The sequence below is a fragment of the Silurus meridionalis genome, chromosome 18 (assembly GCF_014805685.1).
Source record: "Silurus meridionalis isolate SWU-2019-XX chromosome 18, ASM1480568v1, whole genome shotgun sequence".
NCBI lineage: Eukaryota > Metazoa > Chordata > Actinopteri > Siluriformes > Siluridae > Silurus > Silurus meridionalis.
In genome coordinates this window covers 21450944-21470202 of record NC_060901.1, presented here as the reverse complement: position 1 = coordinate 21470202, position 19259 = coordinate 21450944, and the positions used below count along the sequence as shown (strand labels likewise).

The 19259-nt window shown below is 42.1% G+C and overlaps 2 protein-coding genes and 1 long non-coding RNA gene across 16 annotated transcripts in view; 2 read left to right on the top strand and 1 right to left on the bottom strand.

The window, feature by feature from the left end:
- The window catches only part of LOC124400947 (transport and Golgi organization protein 1 homolog), a 30770-nt gene extending 29227 nt beyond the window's left edge, over positions 1 to 1543 (bottom strand). For 2 of the 14 annotated variants that reach the window (XR_006928499.1, XM_046872791.1), the window contains exons 1-2: positions 923 to 1543; positions 223 to 356 (exon numbers count right to left, since the gene is read on the bottom strand). Coding sequence is in view for 3 of the 14 variants with exons in the window: in XM_046872791.1 (XP_046728747.1) it covers positions 223 to 356; positions 923 to 1043 (255 nt within the window). In the remaining 11 variants the exon portion in view is untranslated. Of the gene's footprint in view, positions 1 to 222; positions 357 to 922 lie in introns of those variants that run through there. The other 12 variants (XR_006928500.1, XR_006928501.1, XR_006928503.1 and 9 more) reach the window with 9 other exon arrangements.
- LOC124400959 lies at positions 305 to 2374 on the top strand. The gene is made up of 3 exons (XR_006928516.1): positions 305 to 441; positions 525 to 583; positions 1823 to 2374. It is a non-coding gene; the product is annotated as an uncharacterized LOC124400959 (long non-coding RNA).
- Positions 2375 to 3158: 784 nt separating this feature from the next.
- disp1 (dispatched homolog 1 (Drosophila)) lies at positions 3159 to 19259 on the top strand. Its single transcript, XM_046873367.1, has 8 exons — positions 3159 to 3817; positions 7598 to 8071; positions 9254 to 9283; positions 9953 to 10076; positions 10865 to 10992; positions 13339 to 13436; positions 14471 to 14568; positions 14646 to 19259. The coding sequence occupies exons 2-8, from the start codon at positions 7617 to 7619 to the stop codon at positions 18078 to 18080; spliced, it is 4368 nt and encodes a 1455-aa protein (XP_046729323.1). The 5' UTR covers positions 3159 to 3817; positions 7598 to 7616; the 3' UTR covers positions 18081 to 19259.

Here is a 19259-nt window from a genome sequence, read left to right as displayed (position 1 = left end):
CCGGTACATTTTTTGCTCGCCTAAGTCGTGATCTATCAGGTCCTCAGAAGAACACATTCATCTATATGTTCTCAAACCCGAGTGCCTTGAGTCAACGCCGTCACGCTCTCTAGGTCCACTTTCCCTCATTCTGGATTTCGTTTTTTAACGATCGATTTGACCTGAGGCTCAATAACATCACGCTTTCCATCAATGGTGAATGATTAACCCCGTCATACTCACACTTCCAGCCCAGACGTCTGACCTCTGCCCTGAGAGTTTATAGTACACGTAGATCGTCTCTCCTGCTTTAAACGACAGGAATCGACAGTCCGGACCGGCGAAATTCTGCGAGGCTTTTCCTCGGCAAAGGAGCACTGAAAGAAGGGAAGAAGAAAAAGAACAACGTCCATCATGATGTTCACGATGAGGATGATGAGATGAAAACACACTCTCTGCATGGTATGTAGTTTGGGATTTTACAATCTAAACTGAAAGCGAAAGCCCTCTTTCGCTTTCGTCCTGAGGTGTATTTTTCTTCACAGAGCAGATCGGGGCACCTGAATGATGATGAACTGTAGAGAAGATCCTGGAAAGACCTAATGTAAGTGTTTTGACAAGGAATTTTACTCTATGGTTACACCTGCAAGACCACGAATAATCATTTATAGATCAGAAATTTAGCAAAACGTGCTGAAATATTTCATAAAATCCAGCTTTCGTGGTGGACCCATGGTAGACCCGAGGCTGAGGGAGCTTGTTGTTGCTTGCTAGCTAGCTAGCTAGCTACCATGTAAACACGGCGCCCTACAGCGTCCAGTTCTGTATCTGTATCTCAAGAAGATACTACTCGAGTTCGAGTTCAACTCGAGTCTTTTCAAATGTTTATTAATCACAAAAACAAAATTCTAGGCCTGGTTTTAAAGCGATCTGCTGCACTTACTGCTACATTCATTATCGGCGCATCGCTTCAGGTCCGAGAACCGCCGGTCTACTGTTGCTTCTGATTCACGTGTGGAGATAAATAGAATAAAAACGCTTAAAATATTATACATTGCCGTCATTTCAGTCTGCCAATGTCAGCAAACACACACACACACACTCGTATAGACACGCAAAGAAACACAAGCAAGCCGGACACGTCAGCACATCCTGCTGAGGCTGGAGCTCAGAGAAGGAGATCCAGGAGAGTCATGTTACATCGTCAGAGGGACGTGTTAAAGGGGCCGGGTTCATTCCGGGTTTACTCCGAATTCACTGGGGGTTTACACTGGGTTTGCTCCAGGTTTACTTTGTCTTTACTCTGGATTCACACTTGGTTCACACCAAATTCACTCCAGTTTTGCTACGGATTCACATCAGGTTCACACCAAGTTCACTCCAGATTCACATTGGGTTCACACCGGTTCACTCCAGATTCGCATTAGGTTCACCCATGGTTTACACTGGGTTTATTCCAGATTTACTTACTCTTTACTCTGGATTATGGTTCGGGTTCACCCCAGAATCACTCCAGGTTTGCTCCGGATTCCACCAAGTTCACACCGGGTTCACTCCAGATTCACACCCGGTTCGCTCCAGATTTGCATCAGGTTCACATTAAGTTCACTCATGGTTTACACTGGGGTTTTGCTTTGGCTTTACTTAGTCTTCACTCTGGATTATGGTCCGGGTTCACTCCAGAATCACTCCAGGTTAGCTCCGGATTCACATCAAATTCACACCAGTTTCACTCAAGATTCACACTGGGTTTGCTCCAGATTTGCATCAGGTTCACATTATGTTCACTCAAACACTGGGTTTGCTCCAGATTCACTCTGGGTTCTTTTTGGATTTATTCCAGGTTCGCTCTGGATTCACTCCAATTTCACTCCAGATTCACACAGTGTTTACACTGGATTTGCTACGGGTTTACTTAGTCTTCACTCCGGATTTTGCTCCATGTTTACACAGGGTTCACTCTGTTCTCACCATAATCACAAAGGATGCACTCCAGGTTCAGTCCGGATTCACACCAGGTTCACTCCTGGTTCATGTTCAGTCTGGGTTCACACTGGGTTTTGCCCTGTGTTTACAAAGGGTTCACTCTGGGTTTACTCTGGATTCTCACCATAATCACACAGGATTCACAGCAGGTTCACTCCTGGTTTACACCGGGTTTACTTCAGGTTCATACTGCATTTGTTTCGGATTAACACCAGGTTCACCCATGATCAGTCTGGATTCACACTCGAGTTTACACCAGGTTCATAATGGGTTCGCTTCCACTTTACTTCAAGTTCACACCAGCTTTAATGAGACTTCCTACACCATTTACACAGAAATTCTAATGGTTTCCATTAAAAATCCAATTATTAATGAGTGGTTTCCATGATAAATTCCAGAATAAAATCCATTCACAAAACTACTGTGTGGTTTTTATTGTAAATCCCATTACAAACCATTAATAAGTGGTTTCCAGTACAAATTATATATATATATATATATATATATATATATATATATATATATATATATATATATATATAATATTGCCAAAAGTATTGGGACACCTGACCTTTCCTGCTATATGTGTTTCTTTTCCAAACTGTTACTACAAATCTGGAGGCACTTAATTGCACAAGACGTCTTTAGATGCTCTAAAATAAAATTTTGCTTTCACTTAAACTTTAGAAACCCAAACCTGTTCAAGCATGGTGATTCCCCTGTGCACAAAGTAAGCTCCATGAAGATCTGGTTTGCATGCTTTGGAGAGGAAGATCTTGCTGCTATAGAGCTCTGATCTCATCCCACCTTTTGAATGAATGTGAACGCTGACTGCACCCAATACTTTTGGCAATACAGTGTATATATGTATATATGTATATATATATATATATATATATATATATATATATATATATATATATATATATATAATTTTATAATAATATATAATTTTTTTTTCTATTATTATTATTGAATGTGTGTGTGTGTGTGTGTGTGTGTGTGTGTGTGTGTGTGTGTGTAAGAAATTTTATCATAAAGCATCCAAAGACGTCCCACCCACACACACACACACACACACACACACACACACATATATATATATATACACTTTCGTTCTGAAAATGCTCAGACCTCTAACATCAATCGTAGCTCACTTCCTAATTCTCCAGATGTCCTGACGTCATTGTCCTCCTGGAGCCAATGGGAGTGTTGCATGGGGCGGGCTGACGAACCGAAACCGTCCCATGGTGGAGAAGCAGGAATAGGTGCATCCAATCAGAGCCGTGGTTGTGGGTGGGATTGGGATTGGAATTGGGGATGAAGCATTTACTCCTCTTCTTCTAGCAGGACGAGAAGGTTGTGGAGTTGATGGAGATGGAGTAGATGATGGAGATGGAGAAGGAGAAGGTGGTGGAGGTATCGGTATCGAAGATGAAGACTGTGATGTCAGGAGGTCTGGGTGAGGAGCTTGGCAGTCAGGCCGGGGTTTCTGTCTCACTCTCCAGAGGTTGGGAATAGGAAGTTCTCAGAGGAGCAGCGTGAGCGCACAGCTGCCGCGTTTCAGCCAATCACGTTGCAGTGGGGAATGTTGTCGGGAATGTGGTTGGGCCTACGTGTTCCGAGTCCGAGCTCCTCCACAACACCGTGCCGTTTAACACTGCGACTCCAATCAAGATGATTTGATTTATTTATATTTATTTATAAATACTTATGCAACCAGAGGAAATTCATTGTAACCGGTTTCTTCTGCTTGGGGACCTCACCGAGCAGGATCACAGGACCACCACCAAGACCACCAACACAAAAAAAAAAAAACTTCATCTGATTATTTCTGTCTACAAACATCCAGGTACAGAATTTCCCCCTTTATATCCCATGATTGTCTCATTCTTTTCTCATCTCTATCTCACTTTTCTACTCGTTTATTGTTCGGACAAAATGTTTCCATTCTGAAGATAGTTGAAGCTCAGGGCTACATTTTAACCCGAGAAGAAGAGAGAGAGAGAGAGAGAGAGAGAGAGAGAGATGAAGAGGATTCTCTGCGAGGATGTTTGTGCTGAAAGTTTGTCCACTCTCAGAAGGTAAATAATCTGTTAGAGAGAGAAAGATAGATGAGGGATGAAAGGAGAGAAAAAAGTAGAGAGAGAAAAGGGGGGAGAGTGTAAAGAGAGAAAGAGAACAGAGAAATTTAATAAAGAGAGAGAGAAATGAGGAAGGGAGAGAGAAGAAAGTAGAGAAAAAGAGAGGGAGAGAATTTTTAGAGACATGAGAGAGAAAAGAGGAAGAGAGAAAAGAAAGGAGAGAGAGAGAGAGAGAGAGAGAGCGCTATATACACATTATATTATATATATTATAATAATTCGATAAAAACAAGAATTGGATGGTACATGACTGGAAGAAAGTTCTGTAGAGCCCAAATGTGACATATTTAGCTCTAAAAAGAAGAACTTCTGTGAGACGGAGAACAGGAGAGACGATGTTGACAGATTCCCTCAACCCTCTTCAGTCAATCATGGAGGTTTTTCCAGGTATTAAAAATAGAAAAAAAATCCTCCCTCAGCATGAATAACCACTTTAGAAACTCTTACAGTTCCTAATTACGTCACTAGTTGGAGATGTTCACGTTCATCCCAGAGCAGGACGTTCCATGATGGATATCGCTTAGCGGATTTTAACCATCACGTATTTCCATGTCGAATAAATCCACCTTGAGGTCTTCAGAATCATCAGATGATCAGTACATGGGAACTGCTGCTTCGACCAGATTTCAGATTTCCAGTTGCTCACACTGGGGCCATCTAGCAGGCGCCCGATAACGTCAGCGTTTTCGCGTCACTAGTCAGAGCTCGCAAACAGAATCTGTAGCGAACTCAAATAATGGATTTAACATCCGTTTCTTTCGTTCCACGATGACCGACGGAGGAGAAGAAACCGATATAATCGCACATACACACTTACAAGTATATTTATTTACATTTTCTTATATTATGCTGATAAAATAACGATTTTATCGTTTTACTTTCACCTTTACTTTGATCTTTTACTGTGAGCAACTGCAACAAATTGCATTGGAGGTGAATATCGACGCTTGTGCTACAGATGATGTATGTGGAGGTGCAGCTGCGGCTCCAGTGAAAGGAGACTTGCTGAATTGTGTTCATTAGTTTTCTTGCTTTATGCCGTTCATTCTGGTCGTATGAGGTCCTGTGTGTGATGCAGGGCTCTGATCTACTGGATTTCTCTAGAATACTGAAGGTTTCTACAGATGTGGTGACATGATGGGATTAAGTGGTGGATTGATTCAGTTGGAACACCGCTGAAGATTGTAGATATTTCTGTTCACATGATTATGTATTCAAGTGTCATTTCTCAACATCAAGTTGGATGAACCTTCTCATTTTTGGATTCTTTTTTATTGCAGTAGCTAGAATCGAAGTTCATCAAGTTTAATCAATAATCGAAACCTGCTGCTGGTTCTGTCTCTGGTTTTCAGGGAGGGTTGAGTTTTCTCCCTCAGAGAAACTGTGTGTAAAGCCAGAAGAAGGCAGGATGAACACTGTGCACAGAACAGAAGGTCAAAGTTGGCCATGAGGGAATAGCGGAGATATTACTACTTCCTGTTCAGGATTACTGGCAGATCCGATGCGAATGGGAACGCGAAACGGAAACGTCGTCCGGGGGAGAAAATGCAGCAGCTGATAAAGATTATGAAAGGGAAGAGAAAGGTAGTGAGAGAGAGTGAGACAGAGAGAGAGAGAGAGAGAGAGAGAGTACAGGATGGAGAAATACAGTGGGGGGTGAGAGATAGACGGCAGTCAGAGAGAGAAAGAATGAGAGAGAGAGAGAGAGAGAGACTGAGAAATGCAATGTGAGCGAGTGGGACAGAGGAAGACAGTGAAAGAGAGTGAAGTAAGATGATTAATAAAGACTGTGTGTGAAGGAGAGACAAAGACAGCAAGTGACAGGAAAAACAGAACGGCAGTGAGAGAGTGAGACAGAGAAGGGCAATAAGAGAGAAATATTGTGACTGAGAAGGACAGCGAAATAGAATGGGACAGAGAGAGAGAATGCAGTGAGACAGAAAGTTAATGAGAGAGAGACAGAGGAACACCGTGAGAGAGGGTGAGACAGAAAGATGTTGAGGAGAGAGTGAGACAGAAAGTTAAAGAGAGAGAGAGGAAGAGAGTGAGACAGAAAGGTTATAAGAGAGAGAGAGAGAGAGGAGGAAGACCATGAGAGGGTGAGACAGAAAGACGATGAGGCAGAGAGTGAGACAGAAAGTTAAAGTGAGAGAGAGAGAGAGACAGAAATGTAATGAGAGAGACAGACAGAGGAAGATCGTGAGAGAGGTGAGACAGAAAGACGGTGAGGGAGAGAGTGAGACACAAAGTTAAAGTGAGTGAGAGAGAGACAGAGAAAGAAATTTAGACAGAAAGGTAATAAGAGAGTGAGAGAGAGACAGAGGAAGACTGTGAGAGAGGGTGAGACAGAAGGCGATAAGAGTGGGACAGAAGAAGACGGTGAGAAACAGAGTGAGAGAGAGAGAGGTATTTAGAGAGAGAGTGAGACAGGAAGACTAAGAGAGAGACTGTGTGTGTGTGTGTGTGTGTGTGTGTGTGTGTGCGTGTGCGTGTGTGAGTCTGAAATTCTTATTAAAAAGTGGAACATCTCCCAGCAAGCAGTCTATGTTCAATATTGCTGAATGTTGACTCTTCACAGTGGAAGTCTAAAATATTTTCTCCAACCTGAGCAGATCCCTCCGGTGCAGGGGGACGAGAAGCAGCCCCCCTCCCTGCTGCTCAGCTCAAACGTCTCGGAGTTCTCAAACCCGTAGAAATGCTTTTCATGCTAATAACAGTTATCATCATCATCTCTGTAATTAAAGCAAAGAGAAACAAGCCGAGACGTCTGGCCTGAAGCCTGACCACATCAGCAAGAAGTTTCTTCTTGTTTTTGATGTCTGTAGGTGTCACGAGTCCCAATTACACACCAAAGACCTGTTCCTCACATCATCAAAGGAACCCGAAACTCTCATGAAGCCAAGCGGTGATTCCACGATGGATCCTGAAGGAGGTTCCTTCTCAAACTTATACCGGTTCCTTCAAGACAAAAGAAATTGAGATTTACACCTCAAAAATTTTGTGGACGCCTGACCATAAGGTTGCCATGTGCTTTATTTTGAAACATTCCACATTTAGTTTTCCATTTGCTCTTATAGAAACCTCAAGTCTTCTGAGAAGGTGTTCCACTAGATTTTGTGGAGATTTACAAGGTTTTTTATTTGTAATTATTCGGAAAAAAAAATACAAATAATAAATATATCATTAATAAATAAATAAATATCACAAAATTACAAATAATGAAAAATATAAATAAAGCAAGTATAATTATTATTATTATTATTACAAAAAATTATAAAATTATTTATTTATATAATAAATGTATTGAATTGCATTATATAGAATTGTATTTCTTTATTTTTATTTTATGGTATAATTAACAATATAATAAATAGTGACTAATGATTATATATATGTTTTTTTTATAAATTTCTTTATTTTTATTTATATATTTTATTTATTTTAATATTTTCTCAGGACTAATTTCTTTGCAATTTTGTTTCTTTCAGGTACATTTTGGAAGCCATCATGGCTCTGACTGAGGCTTCCATGAACCTTCTGTCCTCCAACAATGGTGGAGTTCCTCAAATCTCCTCCACACCGTCCGATCCCAGCAGCTCTGTTCCGGCCACTACCCCGGAGACAAATGCAAAAACGTCGCCTCGGACGGAACGGTCGTGCCAAAGCGACGTCACGCAGAACCTCTCCGTCCAAACGCCGTCTCGCTCCTCAGCATTTTCCTCACGGCCCGAGTCTCCGAAGCTCTTGTCCTCGTCTCTTTCGCATCACTCTTCCGCATGCTGCTCTTTTCAGGAGCCTGAGTGCTGTAACAGGAACCAGCAGGACACCATTTTCCAGGGGGGGGTGCACTCAGGAAGGGCCCTTCACATCGGCCCCTGCTGCGTTCAGGGGACTCCTATTTTCCGCATGCATCACCAATGGCAGGAACGCTTCCAGAACCAACCCAACATGAACACGTTTAGGTAACGGAGTTCTGCTTTCACTGAGTTTCTTCATGAAGATGAGCACTCGCCGTCCAGTAAAGTGGACTCCGTGTTTGCTTATTGTTTTCGTTTTTCACTTTTATTTGTATCAGATAAAATTTCGGATTCTGACTCTTCGCGAGCGCAAGATTCCATTATATTTATTATTTTGGTTGTGTTTTATTCCATTTATAGTTTATTTATTTTGACATGCCAATACTAAGTATATGCAAAAGTATTGGAACACACAACATTTCCAGCCACATGTTGTTCTACCCCCAGAGTTGGAGGCACGCAGTTATATGTTCCAGCAGGACAATTACTTCAGCTCTATGAAGGTCTGCTTTCCATGGGTTGAAAGTGTGTGGAAGATCTTGAGTGGCCTGCTACAGAGCTCAAACCCTATTAGAACGAATTCCACCGCCTCCTCATTTCCACACCTACCTGACTTTCCTAACATCGTTGTGGCTAAACAAAATCTGCACTTATCTCCTCACAATCTAGAGGAACATCTTACCCAGGAGAGTGGATCTAATTATAAGAGCATGGAAAGCAGATCTTCATGGAGCTGGAGCACTGTCAATCTGGAGTTACAGATTTTGGTCTCGTAGTTGATGTAAAGGGAAAATTTTACGCTACAGCATCCAAAGACCTCCATAAAAAATTTTGTCTCCAAGTTTGTGGAAACAGCTTGAGAAAGAACCAACGGCTGGTTGGAAAAAAAAAAAGGTGTCCCAATACTTTTTTGCCATATGTTCAAAGTTATGAAATCATGTTGTGGAACCAACACAAAACCAGCTGGGGAACCTCCTCAGAAAGTAAAGGATTGCTTTGCATTTGGTGTGTTCTTGAAATGCTAATTGCGTTTGAGTTTGTTACCACTAGGGGCAGTGTTTAAGTATATCATGTCTGAGATAGTAGCAAATAAAATGAGATAACCCTGGACGACAATATGGCTGATGTCAATTATTGGCCCCTGACCAATGTCCTTAACCCCATGTGCTTAGATGTATAAATGTTCTCCTGGATAAGGGATGTAAAATTCCTGTGGTTTTTTCTGCTATCCAGATTGATATCACCTCCATGTGGGTGGAGCTTAAATTTAAACAACAACCAATAGGAGTTTGCTGGTCTCTTGTTGTTCCTGTAACATATAAATTGATTATCTTTCTTGTCCTGTAGCCCTGCAAGACCTTTTCGCTTCCCCAAAAGGTAAGATCTTCATTTTTGTTATCTCCTTTTATATGTCCTGTTTCTGGTTATGAGTCTCATTTATCTTAGATGAAGGTAAAGATCTTCTCAATGTCCATACCACAGTTGATTCTAGACTTCTGCAATTAAATTTGACCAAATTAGTTATTAATACTATAGAATCTGTGTACGAATCTGGGCAGATTTATGGGGTAACATTAGATTTTGGTCCAAAAGGTCATGAGTTCAAATCCCAGCCACACCAAGCTGCCACTCCTGTGCCCCCGAGCAAAGTCCTTAACCCAATAGCTGCTCCATTGTACAAATGATAGAAATGTATGCCGCTTTGGATAAGATTTGGTCTGATAAATGCTATAAATGTAACACTCCAAAATCTACTGTAACGTCTTCCCAAAAGAATGGCGGTTATTATTATATATACGAGGTTGTAGCAAAACGTTTCTAAAACTTTCACGTTCTAACTCAGAATAGCACCATTAAGTCTCGAAACGTTTTTGATACCACCTCGTGGTCAGGTCTCCATAAACTTTCGTCCATAAAGCATCTCCACCAAAGTCAAAGCTAGTGCTTACCTTAGCAATTGAGAATAAATTCAAGACTCATCCGATCTAGCTTGAAAATGCCCCTGGTCTGATATAAAGAAAGCGGAAACTCTATTTTTGCCTACAGTTACTCAGAGCTCATTGCTGACTGGCCTGTGGTGGTCCTCGGCGTGTGCACTATACTCATCGTGGTGTGCACTTTAGTAGGCGTTCTCGTGCCGGACTTGCCTGACTTCTCTGATCCTTTACTGGTAAGACTTCTGCATTTCAGTTTTTTCTTCTTAAGTAAGCGTCATTAAAGAAGCTTTCATTCACCTCTAGGGTTGTATTTGGACTGTTGGTTTTCGCTCTGGTTTGTATTTCCATTGGTTAGACTTTCTATATATAACACCTTTTCCAAATAGTACAAAGTGCCCACTGTAGAAACCCAAACCCGTCAAAAATTTCAGTTATTTACACCTTGATCAAGCATAAGACATTATAACATTAAGAGCGGTGAAGTGTATAACACTGATCATCTTTTCATCATGGTACCTGTTAGTGGGTGGAATATTGGGCAGAAGCAGAAAAAATGGGCGTAAGGATTTGAGGGCCAAATTGTGACGTCTAGACGACTGAGTCAGAGCATCTCCAAGCTATTGTGATATGTTCCCGGTCTGCAGTCTTCAGTATCTATCAAAAGTGCTCCAAGGAAGGAACAGTGGTGAACCGGCGACAGGGTCTTGAGCGGCCAAGTTTCATTGATGCAAGAGGAGAGCGAAGGCTGGGAGACGAGCTCCTGTAGCTCAAATTGCTGAAGAAGTTCATGGTGTTGATGCTCGATCGGTCACGACAGTTTTGGCAGCAAAAGGAGACCAACACAATATTAGGCATGTGGTCATAATGTTATGCCTGATCGCTGTATCTACTTCATATACATTTGTTGGCATAATCACACACAGTTCGGTATCTTTTAAGTGAACTATGGAGATGATCAAGTGTCCTAGCAAAGGTGTACTAAATACTCAGCTCTATGCGATCTTATGTTCATTTTCCATAGGGCTTTGAACCGAGAGGCACCACGATCGGTCAGAGGCTTGTCACATGGAACAACATGGTGAAGAACACAGGATACAAAGCCACCTTGGCGAACTACCCCTTTAAATATGCAGATGAACAGGCCAAAAGGTAACATATGTCCTTTATATATAATTAAATTTAAATATAATTGTATATATTTATTATTTATTTTAAAAAATGTACGTTTTGTAGTGTTACTGAATTGGAGCGTATTCGGCTCCGCCCTCCACTCGTAAACCGGCGCGTTTATACAGTATACTAGCCCATACTGATCACCATTTTTTAAGACTTCTGAATGGGCTGGGCCATGTCCCAACAATATTTTCAAGTTTCGATGGGGTCTTTGTAACACATCTCCGTTGTAACTACCTGTATTTTGGTTGCACAAGGATTCACCTACCTCACGAAGCACTGGGTAGATCTACATTGATGGCATTTGGTGGCAATCCTTATCCAGCCTTGATCAGGGCCCTAGGAAGGGCAGATTTGTGGTGCTGGGATTTGACCTCACAAACTTTCCCACTTGATAGAACTATCCTCTGTAGGCTTTGCACATCTGGGTCACCCTAACCTCAACCCTAACCCTAGAATCTTGAGATGCCTATCCTATTTATTGAATAAAAGTTCTCAAGGTCTGTCAGATTGAACTGAGTTTTGGCTTCTAACAAATATCTAACAAATCCATGGTAGATTTGACCGCAAATTTGGCACCTTCGTCCTGTTGGAACGTAATCTCTGTCCCAAACGCCTTGCAGACTGGAACATATTTTCTTCCAGCATTGCGCAACATTTGGCTTTACCCATCCTGGCCTCATCTCTGTCAAGTTTCCGAGTTCCTGCTACAAAACATCCATACTACATTCATCCACTGCCAGCCCAGCCTTTTCTCAATACTGGCTTCTTCTACCACAAGGCCCAGTTTTTTCGCAGTGTGCAGACTTGATCGTATGATTTACGGTAGCTAACCTTCTGAACGCAAATTTGATGCTGCGCCATATTCTGTACATTTTTAAATCATTCGTTTAATGGCGCACCAGGAATTGACCTTTTTTTTTTTTTTTTTTTTTTTAAGTTTGGGATTTTATTTTAAAAGAACCCATCCCTTTTTTCAACAGCTTCTTTCTCTTCCTGATTCTGTTCCTTTTTGGGTATAAAGTAAATCACATGTTTCGTATTTGTGCTGGAGCTTGGGCGATTTTGTGTAATGACATAATGCAAACGATTTCCTGTTCAGTTCGTAGCCGTAACAGTACAAACGTGGATATGTACACAATGTACCATATTTTGGGACATAAAAGAATCTTTTCCAGGTTCAAGTTCCAAGCCTTGTGGTTTTGCGCATCATTTCCGTGACACTCTGCAATGACTCACATAATTTTTTGTCCTGTATGACTATAAGAAATGGCAGAACTCCATATTCTACTCCATTATGCTAAATTATTGCTTGCTAGCTAGCTAGGAGCCTGTACACTCTCATAGCTTGCTTCAGCTAAACCTACTTTAGACCACTGTTTACTTCTCAAGTACTTAGTGATACTTTGGTTTATTCCCTGCTTGGATAGAGCACTTGGCTGACTCTGGAACTACTTGGCCACCAGCTCATAGGGGCAAGCAGAGGTAGTTACTGCCAAAGTATGTAGTTACTCCACCCTTTTCGCTGAGGTAATTGCCAGCAGAAAGCCTGTCTTCAATTACACTCATTTCAGATCAGCATTCTTGTGGAGAGGTCTTAATAGGCACAAGTGTGAAGGGAAGATTGCTTACCGTGCTCTTGGTGAAGCAAGGAAGATCTAGATGGCTCCATTCAGAAACATCATGAGCCTTTGAGGTCTGATGTAGTCGTTGTCCAAAGGACAATGTTTTTAGTCATATAGTCTAATGAGGACTAGGAACTCATTTGGTTTTCGGTAAACAAATTGTGGTCTGCTTTGATTTGTATCCGGTTTTCAAATCGAGGCATTGATCCGACTCAAACATCAGCCAATTGGTCAGTCAGGAGCGATCATCAAAAATCACCAAACAATAACCGGTTTACCTTCAATGTAGACCTGAATATAGAATTAAGGACAGAATTAGAAATTAGTTTATTATAGGGACCGAGCTCTGAGGTATATGAAGCGGTAGAAGAATGCTCAGGATGGAGGAAAAGAGGAAGGCCTTGGAGGAGGTTTATGGATGTGCTGAGGGAAGACATGCAGGTGGTTGGTTTAAAAGAGACAGATGAAGGACAAAATGATCTGGAGACAGACCATATGCTGTGGAGACCCTTAATGGGAGCAGCTGAAAAATTAGGATGATAGACCTGTATATAGAATATAGAATGTATTTTCTGTTATACGATTACACAAAATATAAGGTTATTGATACATATTTGTATCTTTCTTTATATTAAAGCATAAGCATTGGTGATTTTCTTACCTTTTATGTTTTCTGGCTTTGCATTCCCGGTTCCAGTCACCAAGAAGAGAGGTATTTAGAGGATCACCTGGGAAGAGATAAAAGACAAGCCGAATGGGACTTCAGTAAAGACAGCTTCTTCTGTGATGTTCCAGGTAAAGATTTTAAAATCTATCTAATTAGACACAATTGCCATAATCACTAATGTTTTAGGGATGTGCATCTCCATAACTGAGGCTGAAAGAATACGATGCTCTGCGATTCAATATGGTACAGATAGTTTGCTTTTATTTCTTTGCTCCAGACAGACAGCGAATCATCAATTTGCTTAGGTGCCTTTTGACTTTTATCGCACGACCTCTTTCACAAACATGCCTCTGTAGGGCAAAAAAAAGATCAAATAAAACCAGACGTTTTTTCCGTTGTGTCTGCAGGAAGATGCAGCTCTACCTCTGCCATGTTAATCCGTATTCTATGTGAGCAGCAGTGGTGCTGAGAGAACGTGCTCGAGAAACGAGAAATTTACAATCACTAATGTATATATGACAGGATTAATTGACTGATCTGTCCTCCAAAGCTGGGATAATTCCCTCCCATATCTTCCAAAAGCTTCATCAGGTTCAATATTCTACAACCAATTCCAAATACTAGGTAAAGACAGGAACTCTAAGTACAGCCAAACTTTTATGACACACTCTCCAGGGTGTCCTTGGGGTCTTAAAAAGTCTAAAATGTAAAAATGTAGGCCTTAAAAAGTCCTTTTGAACAGGTCTTAATTTCCTGACCTCCATGTAACACTACATTTAATGCTCCCGTAGCACTTTAGAATGTTTTTGTTTGTTCGTTTTCGTGGTGTTGTACTTCTTTCTATACTATTACATATCTTGTTTGGTTGCTAGCACTAAAGCAGTCCCCTTAATCTGCAGAAAGTGATACCTTCGTAATGGACACCTTGATTGGCACCTCACTTTTGGCAGAGGGACACTCACAGCACACTTGACAAGACTGATCTCCTTTTTCAGGAGCTGGTTTTCATGATCTTCTTTATAAACTGATTGACAGTTGCAAGTTGACATGAAAGACAAATGTAGGCAAAAATGTAGGGCTCCTGGGTGATCTCGAAAGCTACGCATATTTACGCAACTTGCATTTCTGCTTTCGTGATTCTTGTCCAACCCGATCTTTACAGGTGACAGCTACTCAAGAATTGTGTTCACCTCTGCCGATGGGAAGAACTTATGGAATCTCCACGCTATAAAATCCATGTGCAATTTTGACAATACGAGGGTACGTGGTATTTTTGAATTCTTGCGGTTTTGGTTCTCTTTATTTTTCCTTGCTAATAGATTTTGATATTTCCTTAGGTTCGTTCCCATCCACAGTACTGGAGCTTGTGTCAGCGTGCCACATCTGCGTCCTGTTGTCCAAGCTGGACCCTTGGGAACTACATAGCCGTGCTCACCAACAAGTCGTCCTGCCAAAAGATAACAGAACGGGATGTATCTCTTACCCTGAAGGTCTTGCGCTCCTGTGCCAAGTATTATTACAATGGCACGCTGGGTCCCGAGTGTTGGGATGTCAGTACGCGCAGGAAAGACCAGTTTAAGTGCGGCGGCGTTCCCAGAAAGTGCACCAAATACAACGCAGTATATCACATTCTCCATTTTTTAGTGGACAAAGATTTCCTTCACCCGAAGAGCCTGGAATTGCATCCACCTGATCTCAAATACAGCATGTTGTTTTCTCCTACGGAGAAAGGAGAAAGCATGATGGACATTTACTTGGACAACTTTGAGAACTGGAACTCCACAGACGGCATCACCACCGTGACCGGCATCGAGTTTGGAATCAAACACAACTTGTTCCAGGACTACCTTCTTACAGATACTATGTATCCCGCGATAGCCATAGTCATCGTCCTAGTAGTTATGTGCGTATACACCAAGTCCGTATTTATCACCATCATGACCATGTTCGCCATCATGAGCTCCTTAATCATCTCCTACGTCCTGTATCGGGTGGTCTTCAACTTCGAATTCTTTCCTTTTATGAATCTCACGGCGTTGATCATTCTTGTTGGGATCGGCGCCGACGACGCGTTCGTTTTGTGCGACGTCTGGAACTACACCAAAATTGACAAGCCAAACTCGCAGCTCGCCGAAACAGTAAACGTCACGCTTCAGCACGCGGCTCTTTCCATGTTTGTCACCAGCTTCACGACAGCTGCTGCATTCTACGCCAATTACGTCAGCAACATCACGGCCATCCGCTGCTTTGGGGTTTATGCTGGGACTGCCATACTGGTCAATTATGTTCTGATGGTAACCTGGTTGCCCGCTGTTGTGGTTCTTCATGAGCGATACCTTCTTAATATCTTCATATGCTTCAGGTCACCACCTCACACCACAAGCTTTTTAAAGAGCATCTACCAGATTACCAACAAGTGCCTGTTTGCGCTCTCTGAGTGGTCCCGCGTGTTCTTCGAAAAGGTTTTACCATGTATCGTGATCAAGCTGCGCTACCTGTGGCTCTTTTGGTTTCTGGTCATCACTGGTGTCGGTGCATACATTGTCTGCGTCAGCCCTAAAATCAAACTGCCCTCCTTGGAGCTGTCAGAATTCCAAGTCTTTCGGTCCACGCATCCTTTCGAGCGCTACGATGCGGAGTACAAAAAGCTTTTCATGTTTGAACGTGTCCACCATGGAGAAGATCTCCACATGCCCATCACAATAATATGGGGTGTTATTCCAATAGACACTGGTGATCCCATGAACCCTAAAAATAAAGGCAAGCTGACGCTCGACACCAGTTTTAACATCGCCAGCCCGGCTAGCCAAGTTTGGATTCTCAACTTCTGTCAGAAGCTCAGGAACCAGAGCTTCGTCTTCCAGTCTAACGAGCAAGATTTCACCAGTTGCTTCATCGAGACATTTAAGCAGTGGATGGAGAACCAAGACTGCGATGAAGCTAGGGTCTACCCGTGTTGCAGCCAGTCTACATTTCCTTACAAACAAGACGTTTTTGAGTTGTGCATCAAGCGAGCTATTATGGAGCTGGATCGGAGCACCGTCTACCACCTGGACAGCAAGACACCGGGACCGAGATTCGACATTAACGATACGATCCGTGCCATTGTCCTCGAGTTTCACAGCACCTACCACTTCACGTTAGCGTACGAAAAAATGCATCTGTTCTACCATGAGGTGGATTCTTGGATCCAGGAAGAGTTAAAGAATGCTCCGGATGGGTTAAGTTATGGCTGGTTTGTCAGCAACTTGGAATTCTACGATCTCCAGGATAGTCTGTCTGATGGAACGCTTATAGCCATGGCACTGTCAGTGGCGGTTGCATTTAGCGTTATGCTTCTAACTACGTGGAACATCATTATCAGCCTGTACGCCATTATCTCGATTGCCGGAACCATTTTCGTAACTGTAGGATCGTTAGTGCTTTTGGGCTGGGAACTAAATATACTAGAGTCTGTTACCATTTCAGTGGCCGTAGGGCTTTCAGTGGACTTTGCCGTTCATTACGGCGTTGCTTACCGCCTCGCTCCAGAACCTGATCGGGAAGGCAAGGTGATTTTTTCCTTGAGCAGAATGGGTTCAGCGATTGCCATGGCAGCTCTCACGACGTTTGTTGCAGGAGCAATGATGATGCCGTCCACCGTCTTGGCTTACACCCAGCTCGGCACGTTTCTCATGCTGATCATGTGTATCAGTTGGGCATTTTCGACGTTCTTCTTCCAGTGCATGTGTCGCTGTGTCGGTCCTCAGGGCAGCTGCGGACAGATCCCGATGCCTAAATTGTTTGCGAAGTGTCGTGCTTTTAAAGCAGGGACTTCAGACTCGTCATCCACGTACTGCGAAGGAGGGAAAACTTGCCAGACAAACAAGTACCAGTCAGATACCAGGGGACAAGTGGTGGAGTATGAACTTGAGCCTTTGGCAACTCAAAATACGGAAAAAGATGAGGTCCAAAAAGAGCACACTCAACTAACCGACGAAGGTGCTCCTCAACATGCATCTTGTTGTCAAAAAATCAACAAATCGGAAATTAATGATACTAATACCATGCCGAATACGGACCCCGTTTACCTGCATAATTACTCTTATAACTCTGGGTGTCCCTGTGGCCATTATTTGCCCCAGTGGACCAACCACCATACCTGTATGCAGGATAAAGAGTGCCCATGCCTGGCGGCGACCTGCAGTCATGCCGTCAAAGACTGGACCATCTTTTCCAAACTAAACAATGCGAATCACACAACCACAAATCACGACGTCCACTGCGTCCCCACCCAGTTCCACAAGTGTCCCCATCCTCCGACCGCAAGATCTAACTCTGTCAAAAAGTACCCCTGCTATCGTAGAGGGTGTAACACCTTGCATCATCAGTCACAAGACCAATCGTCCCGTGACGCGGGCGCAAACGGATCTCATTTAAACAGTCCGTGTAAACCTCCACCTGACGCCATAACCACTCTAAATCGCACTCAGTGTACCTCAGCTCATTGCTCTACGTTACCTCGGACTCCTAAAGACTGCGTGGCCGATGATAAATCAGAAGACACGTCCTTTAAGGTTTCAAACGCCTCCGTTTTAGTGCAAGATCACAACAATCAACAAAGGACAGACCCTGCTACTTTCGACAGAAGCGTCCAGTTTCGAATAACCGCCAGCGAATTCTCGCCCAAAAGAGACCGTTACGTAAACGGGAGTATAAAAGTGAACCACAAGGAATCAAACGGTCAAGTCGTTCCCGTTAACTCAGCGTCTTTATCGGAAAGTTTATGCTGATGTAGAACCAACGGAAAAACGTTGCCCTACACAGTGTTTCTCTGGAATTAATTGTGCGTCCGGGACGAATTTGTATTCTTTAATCTTGACGTTCGAGATGGTTCTCGTCGATTTGTTGCTATTAACATTTGCCGGAGATATTCTCCAAACGCAGCTGATATTACAACAATCAGGCATAACATTATAACATTATAACATTGAGCGGTGAAGTGAATAACACTGATTACAGCAGGTGGACATTTTGTCCTCAAAGTTGATGTGTTAGAAGCAGAATTGCTGAAGTAGTTAATGATGTTGATGCTCGATGGGTCAGGACTCGTTTGGCAGCCAAAGGGGGACCAACACAATATTGGGCAGGTGGTCATAATGTTATGCCTGATCTGTGTATATATTTAGAAGTCAGGATAACGTTACTAACCAGAGTTGAAATGTCTATAAGCTTGACGCTTATTATACAACTCGTACAGAATGCCAAATACATAAAGGAGATTTAAAAAACAAAAACAAAGATCTAATCAGTCGTGCAATCTGCTTTTGCTTGGACGTGTATACATATGCGTAAATATTTTTTTACAGAAAATAATTTTATACTTATAAACCAAGTACTATAAGAGCTTTCATTTAGGTTCATTAATAATTGGACATTATACTGTTTTTCCTGTTTACAGTCCATCAATAAAAAATATACTTTATCTGGACTAAAGTTTTTGGACACCTGACTTTTTTTTTTTTTTTTTTCCTCAAATATACAAGATGTCTTATTGTTAACAAAATTTTCCTTTATTTGAAACCTAAATAAAAAATGTTTCAGGAGGACACAAAGCCAGCTCCACGATCTCCAAGATCTGCTTTCCATGGGTTGGATGTATGTGGAATATCTTGAGTTGGTCTGCTATAGAGCTCAAACCTCATTAAAACCCTTTGGGATTTAATTTGAACAGCAATGAAATGTCCACAAAACCCAGTAGAACATCTTGCCAAAAGAGTAGAGCTTTTTTTAAGAGCATGTGGAATGGGGTGTCCAATAGGAAGCACATAACAATTTTAATGACCGGGGGGGTCCACAAACTTTTGCCCACATACAGAATGTTCATCGTAGAGAAACTGTTCCTTCCGTTCACCATTTAATGTCTGTTTTATTAATGAATCATTGTGTTAATAAAACAAAGCTTAATCATC